The 24,410-nt window shown below is 28.9% G+C and overlaps 1 protein-coding gene across 1 annotated transcript in view; it reads left to right on the top strand.

The window, feature by feature from the left end:
- Positions 1–3,861: 3,861 nt before the first annotated feature.
- LOC129956854 (adhesion G protein-coupled receptor L3-like) overlaps positions 3,862–24,410 on the top strand; it is a 68,173-nt gene continuing 47,624 nt past the window's right edge. The window contains exon 1 of the mRNA XM_056068810.1: positions 3,862–4,138. Within this exon, the coding sequence (XP_055924785.1) occupies positions 4,060–4,138 (79 nt within the window). The 5' untranslated portion in view covers positions 3,862–4,059. The remainder of the gene's footprint in view (positions 4,139–24,410) is intronic.

The following is a 24,410-nucleotide window of genomic DNA, read 5'->3' on the forward strand; positions in this document are numbered from 1 at the left end:
ATTGTAGAGCTCGTGTTTTCGGATTCCAAGTGGTTTTGACACGTTCACATTTATCACAATCTAAAGATTGTTTTTTTTTTTTGGCCGTTGCAGCATTTTGTTTTCTTTTTTTAATAAAAAATACAACCTCTTGTGTTTCAAGATTTCATCGTCGAATTCAAGCTTACCAAATCGCTTTTTAATAAGTGGGTCTTCTGTTTTCCTATGAACGATCCTATGTTCCTTTTTAGAATTTAAAAATCAAGAAAATTATAAGCAGAGGATTATTGCCACAAAAATATCTCATGCGACATTGCACATAACTTTTAAGCACCATTCCCCCCCCCCAAAAAAAATAATAATAATAACGAATTCTTTAAAAAAAAAGTGTTACAGTGCCACATTGTACTTCAACAACAGAGAAAAAAAATCTGACACTTGTCTCCCGAAATTTGAATAAAAATATATTCAAGCATAAAAAGAAATATTTTATTTTTTATCGTTCTTATATGAGTCATTTACTGTAAAAGAATCTTTAAATGCTAAGTTTTTATAATTAATGTTTTGACTTAACACCTTTTTTTTCTATCTTTTTTATGAATTTTAATCTTTATATTTCATGTTATAAAAATTTTCTAAAATTTGTTGTAATTAAAATAAAAGACATTGAAAGGAGTAAAATTTTAATTTTAGAGTTTTATTTAATTATTTCTTACATATTGATTTCGATTATAACCTTACAGACAGAAACAAAAAAGGAAATTAAAGAAAGTTGAAAGTGTCTGCGAGTCAACGAATTGTGACGTGTAGCGAATATGGGAGCAAAACATCATTATATTCTGAGCAAAGCTGTGCCAGTAAAAAGTTGTTTCTTTCTGGACTTTTCGAAAACCTAATTCATAAGACAAAAAGAAAATCTCAAAATAACGCCTTCATTACGTGGTATAAAAAAGGAATCTAATTAATCTGCATAAATGCAGGGGGAAATATTCATTATATGAAAGCAGCGATACAATTAAAACGGAGGAAAATGGTTGTAAAAATAGTTTTTCTTTCATTTATATTGTCTTTTTTTTTTCTTTGCTTTGTTGAACGAACGAATTCTTATTCGTTTCCTCCTTCAGCTTCTAGTGCTCCACTTCCTGTTCTGTGACTGCGATTAAGTGAATAATTACTAAGTCGTTTGGCAAAGCGGGAGTTCAATATCGTCTGCTCTTTAATTTTAGTTAACGACGACCAGTGAGTAGAGGTGGGCGTGTTGTTGCTTATGACGATTCTTTTGCAAACATTATTTTTGGCACACAGAACTTGCAAAAAATTGTTGTAAAATTGTGTAATTTTCAGTTCTTGAACATGGTGTAAGTTGTTCATTGAATATTTTTTCAAGAGAATGCCAAAACGTAATTAGATGCTTTTTCTGATTTGCATCTGTCGAAATTATAGAAAAAAAAATATAATGTTCAAGTTTTAGTAGAAAATTGACACCGCCATTTCTTGTTTTTATTCTTGTAAACACAGTAACAAATTACTGACTAAGCAAATCAGGCAGCTGCCTAGGTGAACTAATCTAAGAGGGAGCCGCAACAGATTAATTTTAAAAAATGGTTACACTAGTAATCAAATAAATAAAAAATTAAAAAATACAAATTCTTTAAGTTATAAAATATTACTAAAATATTTCTCATATCAAAATAATAAGTTACAATCTGTTTCATTCTATTACAGTATTTATAAATGCTGTGAATCAAATTAAATAGTATAGTATACAAACAGAAAAGGCAAATAGCCATGAGGCATAGCAAAAAAAAATGTTTAAAAAATTTTATAATATACAGTGACTCAAACAATTGAGAGTACACCTTACTTTTACTTGATAAATCCGAATTCCAATATAAATAACACATTACTGAGAAGAGCAAACATGTTTTTATTTTCATCCAAAACAAATGGTTTAATTTTGAGTAAAAATAAAGAAAAATCAACAAAAAACTCCTAAATTGAAAAATTTCTGAAGTATTTTAAATAAACATACTCAGATTTTTGCCTCAAAAAATTGAGAATACACCAATGAAATTTTTGCAATATTTCGCATAGAAACAAAGTGTCACTGTTAATTTACATGTCTTTTGGCTTTATAATGGCCTCTAAACGTCATGGTACCTATTCAACCTATTTTTACTCTAAATTAAACCATTTGTTATGGGTAAAAATAAAAACATATTTGCTCTTCTCGGTAATATGTTATTTATATTGGAATTCGGATTTATCAAGTAAAAGTAAGGTGTACTCTCAATTGTTTGAGCCACTGTATATTTTTACAAAGTCATCAACAAAAAAAATCCTAATAATTATTAAGATATTAGTCAAGTTAAAAGAATGTGAAAATGTGAATCCAATCAGAAATCTTAACATAAGCACTACCTACGGCCATAAAATATCTAAATGTGCCCCTGTGTAAAATGTTAAACAGTTTGAAGATCTAGATCATTTCAGAAAACTGCCCCAAAAAGGTTTGCATTTTCATGTTTAATTGCTGGTCCAAAATTAAAAATTAGCCCGCCAAAAATTTAATGAAATTCAAGGCGTTCAAAATTAGAACTTCATAAAATTCTTAGAGTTTTTTTGTTTTTTTACATATTACTTATAATTGAATTTCTGTTTTGAATTGTTGACATGCATACATGATATTTTTAAAACATAAAAAATTGTCAAGGTTTCAACATGGTAAAAGTTTTGTCACAATTATTAGGTTGGAATTTTATTTGATTTAACATAAAATGATTTCACTTAATTGAGTAAGAATATTTATCGTAAATTGTTATACCATATTTCTACTTTTCAAAGAAAACAGATTGATGCTAGAATTTTCAATCTCTTTTTTCTATTTTCAGTTTTCATTTATTTATTCACTAGTTGATAAATCCAAAAGTTTTTAAGGAAGAAAAATACTTTGATATTCTAAAGGTGCCAATATATTATATTTTGTTATATTTTATATTGCTATACATATATATAAAAATATAGCATAAAAATTTTTTATCGTCTGCAATTATCTTTTAATTTAATTTTTTTAATATCTAAATTAATTTGAGAATAATTTGAGACGTGGCATTTGGCAACTGATTTTTAAAAGTCACAAAAAATTAATTCTATCTATATGATAATAATGACTGATACAAAAATTTAACCCAAAATCTCAAATGGTAAGTAGAAGATAAATAAATAAAATGATTTTGTTAATTGTATGGATTTAATTGTTATATTTTTACTCAGTTGGAATAGTAATACTAAAGATAAAATAATCTTGTATACACTCATGGAAACATAGTTTTTTACTAAAAGAAATGAATTATTGTCACAAAACTTCACTAAAAATTTCCTTTTTCTTCATAGTATTCGTAAACAAAGCTTTTAAATAATCTATTCAGTTTTTTGGATATATATGGTTTTCGAATTATTTACTAATTTTCTGTTTTATTTTACCAGATTGCTTTAAAAGTGTACACCGAATTATTATTATTATTTTGTTTCGCTTTAAAAATGTCCTTTTGGTTAAAAAAAAATTTGTTCAATACGTCATTTTAAAAAAAATTCAGGTAAGAGTAATAAAATATGAAAAGGTAATAAGCTTTTTATAAATTATTTACCAGTATATTATTGCCGCAATTGGAAAAGTGCTTTATTTACGAAGCAGTAATCAAATGTTTTTATTAATCAAAGAACGAACTAGCAATTCTTTCAAGTATTCAAAATGCAAGCTCGTTAGAAACCGAATTCTTTTCTAACCGTCTTTTGTGTCTCGTTTTGGAGAAGAACGATTCCAACTGCGCCCTCTAGGAAATTTATCTTATTTTGTTCACAATCACGGTTTTCATTGTTTGAACAACGCTGATAAGTGACAGTACTGAAAACCAAACAAATGACAAGAGCGGCTTCGGAGAGGAGCTGTCAGTGACATCATTTGCACCGTGCGGCATGTTGCCAGCGCACAGTGGAATAAATCGTTGGCATTTCGCACATTTAGAATTCTAGTTACTCAGAGGAAGGATTATTGTTCGTGCGAGTAAAGAATTTGCTGTCATGTTTTTGAAATTAAGGATATATATAATCATTCTTTTTGGAATCGCATGGCTATATGAAGTGCAATGCAATGATAAAGGTAAGAAAAATAATTATGTTTAATTTTTTACAAAAGGTTTTTCTTTTTTCCCTTTCTGTTTTGTTTATTTTAAGTGATAATACCTAAATTCATAGAATAGAATCATTTTTCTGATGATGTGCATATTCTCGCGTGTTTGAACGTAACTCTAAAAAAAAGACTATATAATGATAGCCTTTAATCTAATCAAATCTTAATTAATTTCCTATTTTTTATCTCGAACTATCCCATATTGCTTTATTCTAAAATTCCCTCTCATTTCCTGATACAAACCAACCTTTTTTTATTTATTTATTTTGAACACGAGCTCTAAAAAAACTGACAGTTGGAATTCTCTGGCTTCGGTGGGAGGGATAAAAATCCCTAACATCCACAGCATGCCTTTCAAAGATACCTAAGATTCCCTTTCATAAATTGGCATGTGTCAAGAAAATCCCTAAAAGAATCTCTTGGTATAAACACTAAAGGAAAAATTTCTCGCGCTTTGCTCTTGTGTTCTGGCGTTTACAGACGTGTTCCTCCTTCGATTCCCCTGTATAAATCATGCCCTCCCTTGGAAAAATAAATTGAAGCTCATTCCAAATTTTTCATCTTTTCAGACACTTATCTGTAAAACTATATTACTGATTTTTATATTAAATTTGGTACGGCGTCATTTTAGGATCTGTGTTATCCATTTGTATTAAATGTTACGTAACTATTCGGTGAAAAGATAGATTTCATCACTATTCTAAAAAACTAAACGCTTTATTATTGAAGTGGTGGGAACATTATTATAGAATATTTGTCATAAGAATGAATATTACGTAAATATTCAATATTTAGCTAGAATATTTATGTAATAACATAAATATTCTATATTTAGCCAGAAAATTTATGTAGTAAGAAGGAATATCAAATAAATATTCTATATTTAGCGGAAATATTTATGTAATAAGAATGAATATTACATAAATATTCTATATTAAGAGAATATTAATCTAATAAGAAGGAATTTCACATAAATATTCTATATTTAGAGAATATTTATCTAATAAGAAGGAATATCACATAAATATTCTATATTTAGTGAGAATATTTATGTAGTAAGAATGAATATTCATTCATAACTTTTGGTTACTGAGTCATTTTGAATTTTCCCTCTAATGTTTTCGATTGTAAGTCTAATGTTTCAAAAGTGCAAGCTACTCAGTTCTAATTCTTTAGAATTCTTATTTTCTATCATTTACCCCTTTGCATACAATTATGAATCTGACTCGAGCATCGAATTACTGAATCTTTAATTTTAAATATGCAATAAAGTGAAAATATTAAATAATTTAACATGCAAAAATCTCTTTAAAAAAAGCTTCAGTATCCCATATGTCTTTATATTATTATAGAAATTAAAATAATAATAAATGACCCAAATAAAATGTTTCATCCAATTAGGAAATTATATAAATTCGTGGGTCAGAGGGTTAATGTAAATAAATAATCACTCCAATACATACATCTAAATGAAGATGTGACTTTAAATATTCTGAAATATTTTTTGTAAATACTTAAAAATGCGAGATGCCTAAACTTCTCTCCATTTTTCAATCGTAAAACAGACTTAAACTGGCATTTTTTTGACAGGTGATCAAATATAGATTCAATGGCAAATGATTAGATATCTATTTAATATTTATCGAAATAATCGAAAAGAATATTTTTGTAAGATCTGGGATCTGAAATTCTTATTCAGATTGGTTATATGATTGGTTATATTACTCTCCATTTTAAGGGCGCACGAAAGTTACTTTAGGTAGACTTCATAATTTTGAATTGTAGACAGCTGACTAGGATGGCATTTGTAATGACGCAAAACTCACCAAAATTCCACGATTGATTTAAAATGCATGAGTCATGAGATTCAAGTGAATTGGGTGGCAGATGGCTGAAGTCAGAACTCCGATATCGAATCTTACTTAAATCAATATTATTGCAAACTCAGTTTTAAAGTTTGGGTTACTTTCTCCTATACAAAGTATAGAAAAAGTATTGTACTATCGAAAAAAATCAAACTCGCGGTTTTGACGAATCTTTACTTTTCAGGTCTCCCTGTGTTCGAAAAAACACAGTTTTAGCACTGTGCTTGTCCGTCTGTTCGTCCATCCATCTGTTTGTGTACTTAACCGATAACATAAAAACACTCTGAGCTAAACGGTTGACATTAGGTATATGTATTTAAGATAACATTTGTGGATTTATATCAGATTTTAAAGGAAATCCACTCAGAGGAAGTGTTCCATTATAAGAGAACTCGATGACTACAAAATGTCAAGATCAACACAGAGGGAATTTGGTGCACAGCATTAATATCTAAAAAGTATATTTTTATGAAAACTTGGATCAAATCTGTCAAGTAGTTGGTGTCTGTCGAATTATACTTTTGCATACCTGTAAGCGCAGTAACTCATAATACGCTGTAACTTAAATGTGGTGTGTCATCTTGTGATTACAACCGTAGTTCTGTGTCAGATTTTGGTTTCAATTAGTTAGAAAAAAAGGCTTTCAAAATGCATATTCGCACAATATATTCAATAAAAATGCTAATTTCATCTGCATTTCGTAACTAGAGCTCGGAAAACATTTGCGATTCTACTCAAGGTCCATAATTTTATTTGGTGGCAGGGGGGAACAAGACCTTAATTGGGAAACATACGAGAAAGTTTGGGATATAAAGTTGTATTTTCGCAGAGTAATTAAAATTTTGAAAAGAAAATTTAAGATTCGAAACAGTTATAAAATCTTGTATGATGTTTTATTGCTCGAATCGATAAGATATATGCTGAGAACCTTAAATTAGTTTGCCTGCTTTTCACACTTCTTTACAAACGTCTGAGGGATTCCATTCAAATGACACATGATAAATGCAATATCATCTGTTATTTAATGTCTATCCGTGCTTTATCTTCATTTGTGCTGTGATGTCACTTGATTTTTTTTTTCTTCTACAAAATGCGCAATAGGTTCTCAAATAAAATTTGGGACGTAGTTGACGCGTAAAATATACAGGAGTTGCCACCATTTCTTCAATTATTCTTGTTATTTCTTCAAAGTTGTGACTTGTTCATCCCTAATATCTAACCTATTTTAAACAATTTTTGACTACTAATATTTTTTTTTTTTTTCGTATTTCAATATTACAATTACTTTTATCAATTACAAGATAAGAAACAAAATATTTTTAGAGGACGCGGTGGCCTGGGTGTAAGATTAAGGCTTCGGAACCGGAGGGTTTCAGGTTCGAGACCTCATTCTACCGAACAACCGTCGTGTAAGTGGGTCCGGTGCACGTTAAATTCTTCTGGATGAAACGTCCTCCCGCGGATGTGGTGTGGTGTGGTGTGGTGTGGAAGTTTGGTGAGGGGGTGCCCGTTCAGGTCTCTTCCTCTACATCTGACCGCGGTTCAAAATTATGAGGTCCGTCCTAAAATAGCCCATGTGTTGCTTTAAAACGGAACGTTAATATAACTAAATTAAACTAAAGCAAAAAAAAAATATTTTTTTTCCAATAAACTAATTTTAATATTGCATTTTTTAATTCATACTCTTTAATCAAAATGATTTTTTGTTTTAGACGCGCTTTGTCCCGACCAAATGAAACCAAAATTTGGCTCAAAACTACAATTGTAATCACAAAATCGCATATCAAATTTTGTGTTATCGCGTTACATGCTTCTGAAAGTTCGAACCGACTGATGATCAACCCTTTGTTCTATTTGGCTCAAAATTTGATAGATCTCTTCAATACAGATGTTAAATTTTGGAACCGAATTCTATCGATCTAGTTCTCTTTGTTTTATAATGATCGTGTTAACTTAATTTACTCTCTATAGAATTTGCACAAAATTTGACAGCAATCTACAAATTGTATGTAGAAATAATGTACTAAATTTCATCCGTCTAGTTCAAAGCGTCTTTGAATTATCTTCGCCATAGACAGATTTAATGCTAAACATGTATTTTTCGAAATCAGAGAAGTCTGAAACGAGGAGATTCGTCAAATTATCAATGTCGGTGTTTTTGCCGATTAAAGTACTTTCTCTATACATTGTGTACGAGAAAACAAAACAAAAAAAAATGTGCATCGCAATACATCAATGATTCAAATTCTCTAATGCATCGTTTTTCATCAAATTTTTTTTCATCTTACCTATCTGAGATTTGAGTAAAACTATCGATTTATGTTTCCATGATTCATTTCCAGTATGCTGCGCCTGTATAATTTTGGAATCCTTGGCGCTTCTTTAAGAGAAAGAGCGTGAAAAACGACACTACAACAAAGCCTATGAAAATGTGCAGTTCGAATTGAAATAGTATATGGAATTCGTTTTTCACCTAATCGGATTCGAGTAATTCAGACTTAAAATAACCTTTCTAATTTTCCTCTTGCTTTTTTAAAAAGAATTTTTTTTAATTACATTAAATGCTTAAATAACTTGAAAATTGTTTTAAGTAATTCTCAAACTTGATTGCTTGCTTTTAACGGTCAATGGAGATCTCAATTCTCTTTCGAAAATGTCTGCTTTATATAGCAAACGTATATTATTGCAATGGTCTATTTCAGCTAACATTCGCAATGTTTTACTAAATTTTATCTACTCATCAAAAATTAATTATAATTTATGGAAAAAATTAACTTTCTGTGGATTTTAAAAATACTTATTTTCTCAAAATCGTAAGTTTTAAGTTTTCCTATATAGAAATATAGGAAATATTTCACATATAGGCATTTGCTATATAGAAATATTTCCATCAAATATAGCTAATAAATAGAAAATAGGAGCTATTAAAGTTCTTTGGCCCAATAGATATTCTCATTTTAATTAAAAAAAAAGATGCAGCCGATAGAAAAACGTTATGTTTTATAATATATTATATAAAAAATCTTTTACATTAAGAATAAAGTCGCAAGGCTATAAAAGAATGTGTGTATATTTTGTACAAGCCACGGCATCTGCGATTTCCCTGCTTTCATTTGTTCTATATGTGATTAAGAAAAAGCAAAATGCAGCTACTTTTACGCTGTGTAGTTTTTATATTGAACAAATTGAGAAGTTTTAAAACATTCGACTGTTATTAATTATTCATTTAAAGATTTCGGGTAAATATTTTTAGTCTAAAACCCGGGTAAATATATAAAGACAGCTTATTATTTATAGATCCATGTGGCTTTTTAAAGAGATTAAATTTTATTTTAAAGGATTAAAAATGAGAAGAAGAGACAAACAATTGACGTTAACACTCGGTAGCTTTAAGCAATGGATAAAATATATGATTACTTACACTTTATTGTAAACTAGCCGCCTTTGCCTACTACTTTGGTCACCAAGATTAATGACTTTTTATATTGTTAAATGATTTATGGGATACTTTAAAAACATTTCACCTTCATTTGATATAACTGAAAAAAAATTATTTCAATGGAATCAGCTTATTTCATTTTAAAAAATGTATATATTTTGAAATAAAAGTGGAAGTATCAAAATTCTACAATAGGTTTAATGACCCCAAAAAGCACGCGATTTGTTATTTTAATGGATAAGTTGGAATTCCATCATAGCATTTAAAAACATTGTTTTAAATAATATATAAAATTAAATTTTAAATATCATTAAAATTAAGAGAAATATTCTATGAAAATAAAATTGATATCATTAAAAAGGTATTGATATCATTAAAATGAAATTGATATCATTAAAAAGGTAATGCTATGAATTTTATGATGATATAAAGATTATCTTAATATTTTTGTAAGATAATTGGTTTGGAAGATATGAACATCAATTATCTTAAGCAAGTCATAACTATTACCCATCTGGCGACGGTTAAGCCTATTTTTGCACTCGATTAAACTTTTTGTTTGAAGTCTATTACTTGATTTCTTTCATATCTTCTTTCCTCTCACCGAAAGTACTTTTGGGTGGCACAGCGAACAATCTCTATAAAATTTTTAATAATAATTTGCAGCGTCGTTTATTAGGTAAGCGAAGCATTGATTTCAATGTGGCTGTGAAAAGATTCAATGAGACAATCTGAAATCTGTATGATGGTTTGTTTACATTTGATTGTTGCCATTTGATAATTAGTAATAAGAAAGAATTTTGTGCCGCAAATGTTAGCGTTTCTTATAAATCTACTACTTGGTTCTCCCAGTTTATCTGCTTTTTAAGTTGTTAAATGATTAATTTGTTGTTAAAAACGACTAAAAAACGTGAATTCATTCAGTGTACTGCAAATTAAAATAGCATGTATATTACGAAATAAAAACGGAAGTGAAAATCCTACAACGGATTGAATGATTGGTATAAACATGCGATTGAATGTTCTGCTGTATAGTTTAAATTCCTCCACAATATTTTTAAAAAATTCTGATAAAATATCAAATTGAATTAAAAACTCCATTTCTATTAAAGATAAAATTGTGCAGAAACGAAATTGATATCATTAAAAAGATAATTTTTTATTAAAAAACATCATTTCTATTAAAGAGAAAATTGTGCAGAAATTAAATTGATATCATTAAAAAGATAATTTTTTTAAGTCTTAAGATAATACAAAAATCATTTTTGTAAGATAATTGTTTTATAAAATATGAATATCCATTTCCATAGAGCAGTCATAATGATACGTAGAAACCGAATTTGAAGCAAGCTTTCTTATTACTATTCAATTTACTTTTACTTTTCTATTTATATCAATAAAGTAAATTCTGATACATTTCTAATTTTGTCTGTTTGTTTATTTTAATTTATAATAATAAAAATATTTGCAATGTATAAAATTCAAACAATTATTTCAAAAAGATGAAAAAAGAACAAATGAATGTTCTTTTTTATTTAAGATTACAAAAATAAAACGCAAGTAGTTTTCCAGTTTTCCTTTATATTTATATTATGAAATAAAATCTTTATACATTTTACTCTTTAAACTAAAAAAAAAAAAAATTATTCCACGCAAATTTTATTGTCGTCGATGGATAATTAAAAAAAATTCTTAAGGCTAAATATAATAAGAACTTTTTAATATTTCTGATAAATATTGTAAGAAATTCTGATAGATTTTTATTCATGCAAGTCATAAGATCAACTAATCTATTTTCCAGTGTTGAAATGAATGGTTATTAAATAGCCGATGCTATTGCACCCATGCATACACGTGTGCACACACATACAAACACACCGTCGTTCTAACAAAAACGGATGTAGTGTCAACATTAATGATAAATCCTATATTTACAAAAGCCATTTATATTTTAGCTGAATTTTTACTTTCTGCTTTTTTTTCCCTCTTTGTTTTTATTGTCTGACGTAGATTGACGTAAGATAATAATAAAAAATATTGTTGTCTGTGGAAGATTTACACATTCGTGACAAAATGATATAGAATCTAAATTACAGAACAAATGAATGTATTTGCGTGAAATTTATTTTTATTTATGATTTTACATCTTATAACAAAGCATGGGAAAAAAATATTTACTGTTGCATCGGCTTAAATTTACCATGGAAGTTATTTGAATGTTCGTTCTTTTACATAAAACGAACTTGAAAAGTTTTCGTCGGTGATATGGTAACAGATTCGGTGCCAGTAAGTTGAAAATTGTTTATTTACAGAACAGATCGGATCCCATAAGATGTGGACAAACGATTCCGAAAAGAATTCTTTGTTATAAGTTGAATAACCTGGATAAAACATAGAGTGAAGCTTCGGGAATCCAAATGTTTTCATTCGAAATTGTGGCAACAGCATCTCGTACCCGCACCGGTTTACCTTTAGAGCTTCCATTATAAGCTTTTAAGGAATAAAAATGCCTGTATCATATACAGCAAGTTATTGTTTCACCAATACGCAGTGCTGCATTCTTAAAGTTAATTTTTTAAAACATTTTATTAAAAGGACAGTGGATTCGATTAGTCACTTGTGTGAATTTTCCACTTAGAATTATAAGATTTATGTATATGTATTAAAATATAAATACATCAAACCTCTTTAAAAAACTTTAAAAACAATATATATATATATATATATATATATATATATATAAATTAGAGATATATAATTTTTAAAAAAATTCATAATATTCGAAAAAACTTAATTTTTTTTTCTATTCTTTTCTCCTTATAATCCTATGTTAATTTATTGGGAACAAAACCAAGTATGATTTATTAATTCCAATTGAAAATTAATTTTTTTAGAAATATTTTTGTGCACATACATTGAATTGTCGTAAGAATTTTATGTTTTTTGAATCTGAAACTGACTTTTAGAGTTCTAACAGAATAAAATCCATGTCCAATTTTTCTTTTAATGTTTGGCCAAAATGTTCATAATCAGTTTTGATTTCCTCAACGATTAAAATACCTGGAACATTTTAAAGGCCGGTAGGTCTTTCAAATATCGTTTTATTGAATAATATATTTTATAATGCTGTTTTAGTTTAATATAAACATATATATATTGGTGATAAAACAACCAAAAAATGTCATAGTTTTGTCCCTTTTTGCTGATTTTGATGTCCATTTTCCTTGTTAAAAGCTTCAACTTTTACCTAAACACACTGATCAGCAGAGTAATTAATAATTTTAAAAAATTCATCTTTTAGTTGTCTCTCTCATTCTGAAGATGAGTTGACATACAGACAGTTATAAGATTCCAGTAAGTCACGCGCAGAAGAAAGATTGCGCATGCGCTGGGAGAGCGGACAAAATTATTACTGCTTATAAATTGCACAAATGGATATTGGATAACAGTTAAAGTGGGCATCTTGTTTATATTAAACTATGTTTCCCTTAAAAAGAACTGGAAAATAATACATATTTTTGAAGATCATAGAAAACATTTTCTTGGATTTTTTTTTTAATATTATATTTCATATTTATTTCTTTTCGCATAGACGCATGGTGATAATTATATTTTTCTAGGTTTAGTTTGCAATAATAATTAATTCGTCTTTTGATTTCAGTTTTTGTTAACGTGATGGCAAAAGTTAATGTTTCAGTTGCACGAGTAACGTGCTCGCTATTCTTATTTTGTGTTAAATAGTTGCTTGGAAATATGCTTTAATTATTTTTCAAGAATTGATTGGAAATATAAACTTAATTTATATGTTTAAATTTTGGTATCACTGAAAAGTTATATTTTTTTTTAATTTTAAGGTGATGTAAATATATTACACTACAAAAATTATTATTGTAGTGTAATATTTTCGAATTTTATCACTGAAAAATGCCAAAATTCCATTTAAGTATTAAATTATTAAAATTCTAATGAAAACTTCAAAAAAGAAATCGCTCCGAGGTGTACATTTTACTTTTTAAAATATACACCTGAACCACGTTTAGTAACTCTAGTCAAATGATCTAGCCTACAGTGCTCCAACACAAGCACATACAAGGAATAATTTGTCTTTATTATAAATATAGATAAAGATTTATGCTTTTTATTGTTTTGTGGTATTGTATCACTTTAGTAGCGTTTATTTGTTTTCACTTTTATAAATATTCTTTCATTTTGTATTTTGTGCATGTTTTTTTTCTTGTTTTTTCACGAAAAAAAATTAATTAATTAAAATTTATTCCCTTTTATTCGAAATGGCAAGGAGCCTTTAAACTCTAAAAATGGGGATATAGGTTGTATGATGTAATATTATGTAAACACGCTTTTTAAATTTCATCTAAAATCTTGATTCTTTAAAACCATGACCTGTGAAAATACATTGGGAAAGCCAGAAATCTATACCTTTATTGTATATTGTACCATGTTTCCAACATGTTATCATGCATATTTATAATCAATTTTATGAAAGTATGAAAACTCTTACATAATAAACAATAAAGACTCAGATGAAACAGTTTAATTCAGACTATATCTAATAATCCTCATCAATCGTTCTATAGTAAATGTTATGTTATTAATTCCACTAACTATATTAAATGATAATGAATATAGTTAGTGGAATTAATAACATAAAGCAAAAATTATGTAAAACCTCAAAGATTTGGAATTTATTAAGCGTAAAATTTTACATAAGATAATTGTTCTTAAAATTAGAAGAAACAAACGCTAGTTGTACAATGGACTTTGAAATAAAACTATCAAAATGCATTTTATATTAATTACATGAACATGATTTGACATCTTTGTTATTTTAATGCTTAATTTTCAATACGTAATCGTTTCTTTCTCAGTTTAATTACTGCGAAAACTAGTTTTCTTTTTAAGATAAACTTATCAACATTATCAGACTTCCTAATGTCTGATAAAATTTAACGTATGTTTTTTTTCACTCCTGTTATTGATATCAGAATGTTACAGATTATGCTTCGTTTTCACATTCCTAATTTATGACTCCATAGTCAAGTTGATATTTGGAATTTATTCATCAAAACTATTTCTGCCATAATGACTTTGTACTTTTAACTAATCTTTACCTAAAATAGGCGGCGGGAATTTTTCATAAAGTCTAGTTTCTAGAATTATATTTACCAAAATAATACTTCTAGAGCTGCACGAATAATGAAATACATATTCTTGAAAATTATCCTTATTTTTGTTAACGCTAGTTAATTTCTGCTTTTCATATAACCATTATAATAAAATGCAATGCAATTAATTTCTTAATGATAAATCAATGGCTGTAATTTTAAGTATAATAATATTAAGTTAAAAAGCGATTTAAAATGTTTTTACGCATAATTTATCGTTTCCTTTTCTTAAATAGTGCGTAAAGATTTTAATTATTTTCCAATTGATTTTTAATTTACATGAATAATAAAATGTTTTTTCGTTCAAAGTAAGTACAGTATTCAGTTTTTAATGAAATTTCTTTTGCCAAATTTCCTGAGAAATTGTCTTGAAATCCGATGATTATAGCGCCATGTACATTTTCAACCAGAACTTCAAACTCGCACCATTCAGCTAATTGTTTCGTTTTTTTTTTTTTTTTTCACGAAATAGTGTTAAGAATTTTTTTTTTTACATAAATTTAATGTTTTTCTTTTTTTATGCGCACATTATTTTTAAAATTAAAAAATAATCCCAATTATGCATTAGAAGATCGCTCTTGCTTTCTTCGTTTTGTAGTTATCGTTGCAACTTATTTTCGAACAACCGGATAGTCAGAATAGAGTTTGCACAACATTCGTTGGAAATCTACAAATTTGGTGTAACGATGTCTTGTAAAATTGAATCAGTCTAGGTCAAATCGTTTTTTAATTATATTTGTCAGACAGACAGACATAATTTCAAAAATATATTTTTCAAAATCATAGAGATCTAAAATGCAGAAATTTGTCACAATTTCTAATTTGAATTTTTCGACGATTATGATACATTTTCTATATTTCTAATACCATAAGATAAAAATGATGCGGTACATAAAATGTCATGCTTGTGCTCATACATATGTGATGGTCTGATTCCGAAAAAGAAAAATGTTTTTGTTTTTATTGTGCTTAAAGAAATGATGGTCCAATATGGGTTACTCCTTTCCTTAATTGGATCTATGATACAATTTTTAAGCTAATTTTTCTGTTATAAAAAAATTACATTATTTTAAAGACAAATAAGCTATTGCTTTTTGTCTCTCATTAAAATTAGTTTTCGATAAATGTATATTAAAAACACACGAGTGGCCTAAATTCGTCTCCTGTAGAAGACATTTTTTTACGGTGTATCATTTTCATTATGGCGCAGCAGATAATGGCTCTGTACTGTCTTTGAAATATTTGTTGAAGGTCATTTCAATAAATAGTGGCTATTTAAAAGAAAATGAATAATTAGAATGCGGCAGACACTAAGCCTAAAATTAAATTATCCAGACTCATTAAAGTTGTATAATTCAATGTCGTCCGAATGGATCTGTCAGAAGTTAAGGAAAGTGATGAGACGGCTAATAGAAGAAACTTATAACAGTTGATGAAAAGATTAGTGCACAACAAGTGATGGAAACCATTTACGGCTGAGAAACCTAGCTTTTGATTGGTGATTATTTTTAAGGACCAGATTATTATTTAATTTCTGAATACGTTTTACAGCTATGTAATCTATTCTCATGATATATGATATATTTATCATTTTAGATTATAAAATCTCAGTTATGATAATGACTCTCCTTTTAGTTAAATGAAAGTGATCGAATAAATGCAACATGTTGTGTTGTGTTGGTTACGGTAGCTGGTGCAACAACCATACGACAGCATATAAACCTACTGCAACAATCATACAACCTGCGACGGATTTATACGTAAAGTATAAATCTGTCGTAGCCACAAAGTCCTTCAAATCGAAATAATACAACTAGGGATACTGAATCAGAGGTGATCGTTCTCTGATTCAGATCTAAATTACGATCTGTGGTTGAGTGAATGAAATGTATGAATGAAGTCCGCCCCGTGAAAAGAACTGTGAAGCATGAGTAGCTAAGTCGTACTCTTGGTCCTAGATGGCGCTTCTGAAACAAGAGATGCCTTAAAATAGCTGACTTCGTCAGCGGGCTTACCTATGATAAGTGCTATAAGCAACAACAACAACCTCTCATTAAAAATTGTTTAAGAATTATTCATGTTTAATAATAGAGAACATTAATTCAAAGGCGCCATTTCATTGTTATTAACTCTAAAACTACATACCCAGTAGTCTTTTAAGAAGATGGTTAAAAAGTTTTTAAATGTGAAACATAATCTTCGACATGAGCCGCAAAAATGGCAGTAGAGTTCATTTATTTTCATCTGACGTCAACTGAGTCATAAAAATTTAACTTTCAAATCTTTTGCATATTTATAAGACCGAAAAGCAAAATACATAGCATTCTAAAGCATTTTTGGAAAACTGTTGAAATTAAAAGAGAGAAAAACATACACAAAGAATTTAGAGAAGAAAATTCTAGTTTTCTTTCTTTCTTTCTTTAAAATTCTTTCAAATCAAAATCAATCTATAAAAAAATGTAACAATATAATTGATTCATATCCATATTATTCGCGTCTCGATCACATCTTATAGAAGGAAAAGGTATATCGCCTTATTGCTCCAAATTGGGTATCTACAATTAAAAGTAAAAGATATGTCCATTTATAATAATCATATAACTGTTGCCACATGATTTGACTCCATTAAATATTATGAGCCACTTTTGGAGAGGGGATTGCCAGCTCAGATGTCATCCTCGTCGTCTGATAGAGGTTCAAAATGACGAGATCCTTCCCAAAATAGCCCTAGTCTCGCTTAAAAACGGGACGTTAATGTAACTGAACTAAGCATTGTAAAAAGAATGTGACTGGATATGTAAATTGATTTCTAGATGGGCGTTAAAAATGCGTTTTATCTTTAAAAATTTCATTGAGAATGTATAAAGAATGTCGAATGTCTCTTTTTTATCTTCTTATTAAAAGTGTAAAATAATAAGTTCCTTATTAAATTAAAATGTGGCTTTAAGATGCCATTAAACAACCTTATTGCTAGTTAATGTATCCTTTGAATATATTTATATATTTAATATATATTGAATATATTTTTTATTTTTATTAATAAATCCTTTGAAAATATTTAGAAAATTTTCATTCTTTAACCCTTTTTGTATTGAAAACATTGATCTATCATTTTAACAACTCCTGGAAAAAAACCTGCATTTTTTAGAAAGATAAAATAGCTTAAATCAAATGAAATGAAATGAAACGACAAAATGCATTAGATATAATTGCGGCTGTCAAATAACAAAATGAAATAATCTTTAGAATAACTGCTAAAAAGATAATTTATAAATAAAATCTTACTTTGTTATTGTGAAAACGATAATACCATTATTTTTTGGAAATTTTTATTTACAATTTTCAAAAAAAATAATTAATTATTACATTTTCAAATATCTATTGTTATTATTCTGAATCCGATAATCAATAATTTATTTTTATATGTGTACGGCTTTTCATGTGATTATTTCTTTAGTGTCTGCATAATCAAAAAGATTGTTTAATGACGATTTCGTCGTAGTCTGTCATGTCTAACAAGGCATTTTGAATAATTTCAAACTTCCGAGAAAATGCAAAAGTCCAAGAACTCTTCCTCAGTAACTTCTAATTACATCACCTCCTTGAAAGTCAACAGTGCGATTCATTTTAATTCTTCCATTCCACGTTACTGACATTCGTCTTCATTTATTTCTAAAGTTTTTCTCTTTTTTTGTTTGTAAATTTTTTCGCGTACTTCTTCATGTTCTTCTCTCTTATAAAAAAAAGTAATTTATTAGATTGAAGGAGAAAAATTCACAGAATTATTACCATTTTTAAAAAGCGTTGTGAGTTTTAATCACGAAATAAAGCGACGATTTAAAAACTATAAAATTTAACAGTGAGTTCGAAATTCGCAAAGTAGGATAAAAAAATATAATTCATTTATACAAGAATCAGATGATATTAAGATTGTAAGATAAGCAAATTTATGTAAAAACTATGTACTCTATTTAAGTAAATATTATCAGAAACGGAAATAAATTTGAAAGAATTATAATTTATTTAAACTTATTATTAAAACATGCAAATATTTTAACTCCTTCTTCGTATAATGGATCATTATCTTTTTAAAATTTTATGAGCCCTCAAACAGATACTGAATTTGTTGTGATAATCATTAAATCTTTTTACTATATTTCTTATTTTTATTCAAAATTGATGATAAAAACACTTGAATTATCTAAGCACTTCAAACAAAATGATGCTAAAAACACTTGAAACCCTTGATTTGATTTCAAAAATGATCCTAAGAACACTTGAAGTATCTTAAGATGGGTGTCGATTAAATCTAAAGTGTAGAAATGACATCTATCTGTTAAAATTATTGGTTTCATTTTTCTTCTTTGTAAGATATGCTCTTAAAACTCTTTCATATACAGTGGCTCAAAAAATTGAGAGTACACCTTACGTTTATTTGATAAATGCGAATTTCAATATAAATAACACATTAACGGGAAGTGCAAACTTGTTTTTATTTTTACACATAACAAAGGGTTTAATTTAGAGTAAAAATAAAGAAAAATCAACGAAAAATTTCTCAATTGAAAATTTTCAGAAGCATTTTAAATAAACATGCGCAGAATTTTGCCTCAAAAAATTGAGAATACACCAATGAAATTTTTGCAATATCACGCATAGAAACAAAGGGTCACTATTAAATTGCATGTCTTTTGGCTATTATAACGGCCTCTGAACATCATGGTACCGATTTGACCCATTTTTGGTGGTATCTGAAAATATTTTACCCCATTCTTCTTGCACCACTTGTTTTAAATGGGGTTTGTTACTAATTTTGTATTTTTGAACCACTTTTTCGAGTATGGCCCACGAATATTCAATGGCATTGATGTCAGTGTACTGTGATGGTGTGTGTAACTTTTGTTTACAATGAAAAATACATCATATTTTGTCGTTACGTGCATTCTGTTTGGAGTCGTTGTCCTGCTGGAAAATGGAATTTCCATCTAAACCCAAATTTTTAACACTTTTCTTTAGATTGCTGCTACCATATGGTTCATCCAACTTGTTGCAGAAACTTTTCAAATCATAGGCAGAAGTGTAAGTGCTGAAACTGTGCTAAATACCATTAAACAAGCTGGATATAAAAGTAGCATTGTTAGAGAGAAACCGTCCATCAGCTTGCAAATTCAGAAAAAGCATTTGAAGTTTGCAAAAACTCATCCATTGAAGACCAATAAACTTTGGAAGAAATCTATATTTAGTAATGAAAGAAATCTCAACATTTTTGGCAGTGACAACCATCTTACTGTATGGAGAAAGCCTAATATTGCTTTGTATCCAAAAAATTTACGTCCTACATTTAAACATGATGGTGATTCCGTGATGATTTGAAGTTACATGGCTTCATCCGGGGTAGGAAATTTTATTTTTATAGATGGCATTATAAATGATACGGTTTACTTGGATATACTTCGCAGCAATCTAAAGGAAAGTGCTAAAAATTTGGGTTTAGATGGAAATTTCATTTTCCAGTAAGACAACGACCCCAAACAGAATACACGTAACTTCAAAATATGCTGTTTTTTTCATTGTAAATAGCAGTTGCCCACACCACCACAGTACTCCGACATCAATGCCATTGAATATTCGTGGGCCATACAGAAAAAGGGGGTTCAAAGACACAAAATTAGAAACAAAACCCTTTTAAAACAGGTGGTGCAAGAAGAATGGGGTAAAATATCTTCAAATACCACCAAAAATGGGTCGAATCGGTACCATGACGTTTAGAGGCCATTATAAAGCCAAAAGACATACAATTTAATAGTGACCCTTTGTTTCTATGCGTGATATTGCAAAAATTTCATTGGTGTATTCTCAATTTTTTGAGGCAAAATTCTGCGTATGTTTATTTAAAATGCTTCTAAAAATTTTCAATTGAGAAATTTTTCGTTGATTTTTCTTTATTTTTACTCTAAATTAAACCATTTGTTATGTGTAAAAATAAAATCATGTTTGTACTTCCCGGTAATGTGTTATTTATATTGAAAGTCGGATTTATGAAGTAAAAGTAAGTGTATTCTCAATTTTTTGAGCCACTGTATATTGATTGTGACTGAGCATTTAAGTGTTTATTTGCACCTGATAAGTTCATAAAACATTGAAATATCTTGCGATCTGACGGATGAGGAGGAATTTTAAATGACTCTAGAATTCATTAAATATGAAGTTTCATTTGATTTTTTATGTTATTTTTATTTATTTATTTAGTTCTTTTCTTCCAGAGAAAGTATTTTAGTCATCAAAAATCTCGGAACATTAGTATGTCCAAGTATTGGAAAAACGTCGTCTGTCTCTCAGAGAATATTTATCAGCAATAAGTGAAAGTAGTCACGCTAAAACTTTCCCGTATGCTCTTTAATAAAATTGTCATCCCTTCCCCACTTCCCGCAAAAAATTATGAATCTTGGTTAAGACAAAGAAAGTCTTGCATGGTATTTAATGTACAATAGTTACAAAATGTTAACTTTTAAAATAAATTTAGCATTTGCTGAATCTGTGGTGTGATTCCTGACGAATTTTTACATGATTAATCCCTAGTATACAGTTAATAGTACCCGAAAATTAAATTTCTGTTTCAAATGCATTTTTCCCAAACGTTTAAAACCAAACCTTGACACTGAACTACAACTGTAGTCACGAAATCGCATACCAACTTACATATATTTAAGTCTCTGCGGTTTTGAGTTACCGCGTTTACATGTTTCTGAAAGTACAAACCGACAGACGGTCAACCCCCGGTTGGATATAGCTCAAAGCTTCATAGGTGTCTATACTATAGGTGCTAAATTTGTGTGCCGAATTTCTCTCTAGCTCTCTTCGTTTTGTAGTTACTGTGCAAGCTTATATTCAAAGAGCCGTGCAGACATATTTCTTTTGAACGGATTTTGCTCAAAATTTAATAGAAATTCGAAATTTTGGTGTATACCGTATTTTGGTGGTCCGTATACCAAATCTCATCTGTCTAGCTCAATGCATTTTATGCTATTTTTGTTACAAACATTGCCTTTTGAAGCTTAACTGGAATCCTGTTATTGTAATGAAATAATATAAATTACAAATGATTCATTAAAAACAGACCACTTAGTATGCATTGATTCTTAATAGGAAAATGATAGTGATAGATATATTTTTAAGTTAAAAAAAATTAATAAATCTGAAAATTACTGGTCCATTATTTTTTGAACCTACACAAAGGCGATTCGGAATTCCAATCTGATAGCATTTGCTTTATTTATTTATTTATTATTGTTATTATTTTACTTTCTCGTAAACATAATGTAGAGAAAGTACTGTAATCGACAAAAAAATTCGAACTTGACAAATCTCCAAGTTTTAGAACTCCCTGAATTCGAAAAACAGTTCTTTGGAAAACGTCTGCCTACCCGAGACAAATTTCAAAACACTTTGAGCTAGACAGATAAAATTTAGCATATGGTCTTTACACCACATTTTTAGATTTCTGTCAAATTTTGCTCAAAATCTATTGAAAGGAAGTCTGTTCATCTGTCTGACTATTGGAATATAAGTCAACACTCTAACCTAAAAACGAAGAGAGCTAGATGGGTAAGGTACAAATATTTAACATCTATGCTGCAGACTTATCAAATTTTTAACCAAATCTAACAAAGGCTTAAACGTCTGTCGGTCCATACTTTCAAAATATGTAAACGCGATAGCTCCAATACGCGATGACTTAAATATATCAAATTTGATACGTGATTCTGTCACTGCAATTGAAATTCGGTCTCAAATTTTGGCTTCATTCTGTTGGGAAAAAATCCATTTGAAGCATAAATTCACTTTTAATAAATAATATGCGCGGAAGCTTTGAGGACACCTCCTCCGCTGGTTTCAATAAGTTATTTTCTTCAGACGCTTATACAGCGGCTTAAATAAGTACAATGGTGTTTATCCTCTAGAGAAACTTATGGCTACATATGAGTTTTATGGCATCTTCCGTGAACATAAATTAACAGTTAAAAGAGACTTCTAACAGCTTTTAAGTGAGTAACGTCTTCACAGAGAAACGCGAACTAAAGTGGATCTCATAGACACGAAAAGAGAGCGATGATTTAGTGCTGTGTAAGTGATGGCTCAGTTTGTTCAAATTCCATATCTAGGTCAACAGATTATTAACTGCAATTTTCGTTCTTTAACAGTTGGTTTATTTCTTCAGCGAGAAGGACTCGCTGAGACTGATGTCTTAGACATTGAGGAGATTTACATGAAATGGGATTATTAAAGGTTTTAGTTAGACTTTTTATCTAAAAGTCACCTTTTTCAGATGTCATTTTTAATATTCCTCAACAATAAAATGCAGGTTAATCATAATAAAAGGAGGGATATTTAGAAATCAATTACCAAATGCTGTCTATTCTCAGATAAGAAATCATCCGCTCTTTTACGCATGCGCAAAAGCTGTCACTAGTTTTATGTGATTGTTCAAAGTCTAATACATCTTCAAATACAAAAATAAAATTTTAGCAATATCATTTAAAGCATTTAACTGAATTTTAACACAATCGCAATTCGCTTGTTGACTTCACAATTCAGAGTTATTTTTAAAATTTTGCTTTTTTTTATTTCATAATTAATTTTACAAAATAATTTTCCTATGTTATTCTGGAAAAGGTCATATTGATTACAAAATATACTGTGCCTCGATAGATCTGTCTAATAGACCGCGGTGGTCAGGTTGTAAGGTCTTGGCTTCGAACTGGAGGGCTTCAGGTTCGAGACTCTGTTCCACAAAAGAACTGTCGTGTAAGCGAGTCGGGTGCACGTTAAATCCATCGTGATCAAACCTCCTCCAGTTGGTTTCGTGTAAAAGCTAGGAGAGGAGGTGCCAGCTCAGATGTCGCCTACGTCATCTGACAGACTCAAAATAGCTGTAGTGTTGTTCTAAAACGAGACGTTATTATAACTAAACTAAACCAAATCGATCTGTCTAATATGCAATGTTGTACAGTCCTTTAACCCGGCTAAATTGCCCACATTAACGGAACACATAAGGATTTTAAATAAACCCATGACAGAAACTCATAAGAATCAAGATCAAACAAATTCCATAGTTCACTTCTTCACAACTTTTAATGCAAAAGACAGTTGTAAATATTAAGAATAGAGACGCAACTGTTTAAAAATATTTTTGAATGTTAATTGTGACCGAAATTGAAAATTTAAATATTGCTATCTTATAAAAAAAGATACCACTCGGTCGACCGTCTCAGAGAAGATTCGCCAATTAGCGCCCGGGGATTTACAAGAATGATTAGTCTAAAAATATGAAATTAGTCATTGCCCCAAAGTAGTGATATTCAAAACTTCATAACTCGATCAAATTTGGTCGCAGAAGATAGAAATTTGGATTTAAAAATGAGAATGCCAAGAATATTTTATTGAACAAGATTTCTTAGGAATAAAGGACTCTATGAAATTTAGACTTCGTGATTTTTTTTTTTTTTCAGAAATACGCATATTTTCAAAACATCGTTTCGAAAGTAAAACTAGAAAAAGAATTTAATGATGAATCAGATAAATTTTTATTGTATAATTCTTTGAGATATTGTATAACTTTTAAGAAATATTCTATAGTGCATTTAAGATTTCCAAGCTGATCGATTCTGTTTCCTGTACTCGTATACCTTTGAAAAATATGTTTGGTTTCAGAAAAAGAATTTTTTTTATTAATCGACGTTTAATCTCTTCCACTT

This window comes from Argiope bruennichi, chromosome 11 (genome assembly GCF_947563725.1).
Source record: "Argiope bruennichi chromosome 11, qqArgBrue1.1, whole genome shotgun sequence".
NCBI classification, from domain to species: domain Eukaryota; kingdom Metazoa; phylum Arthropoda; class Arachnida; order Araneae; family Araneidae; genus Argiope; species Argiope bruennichi.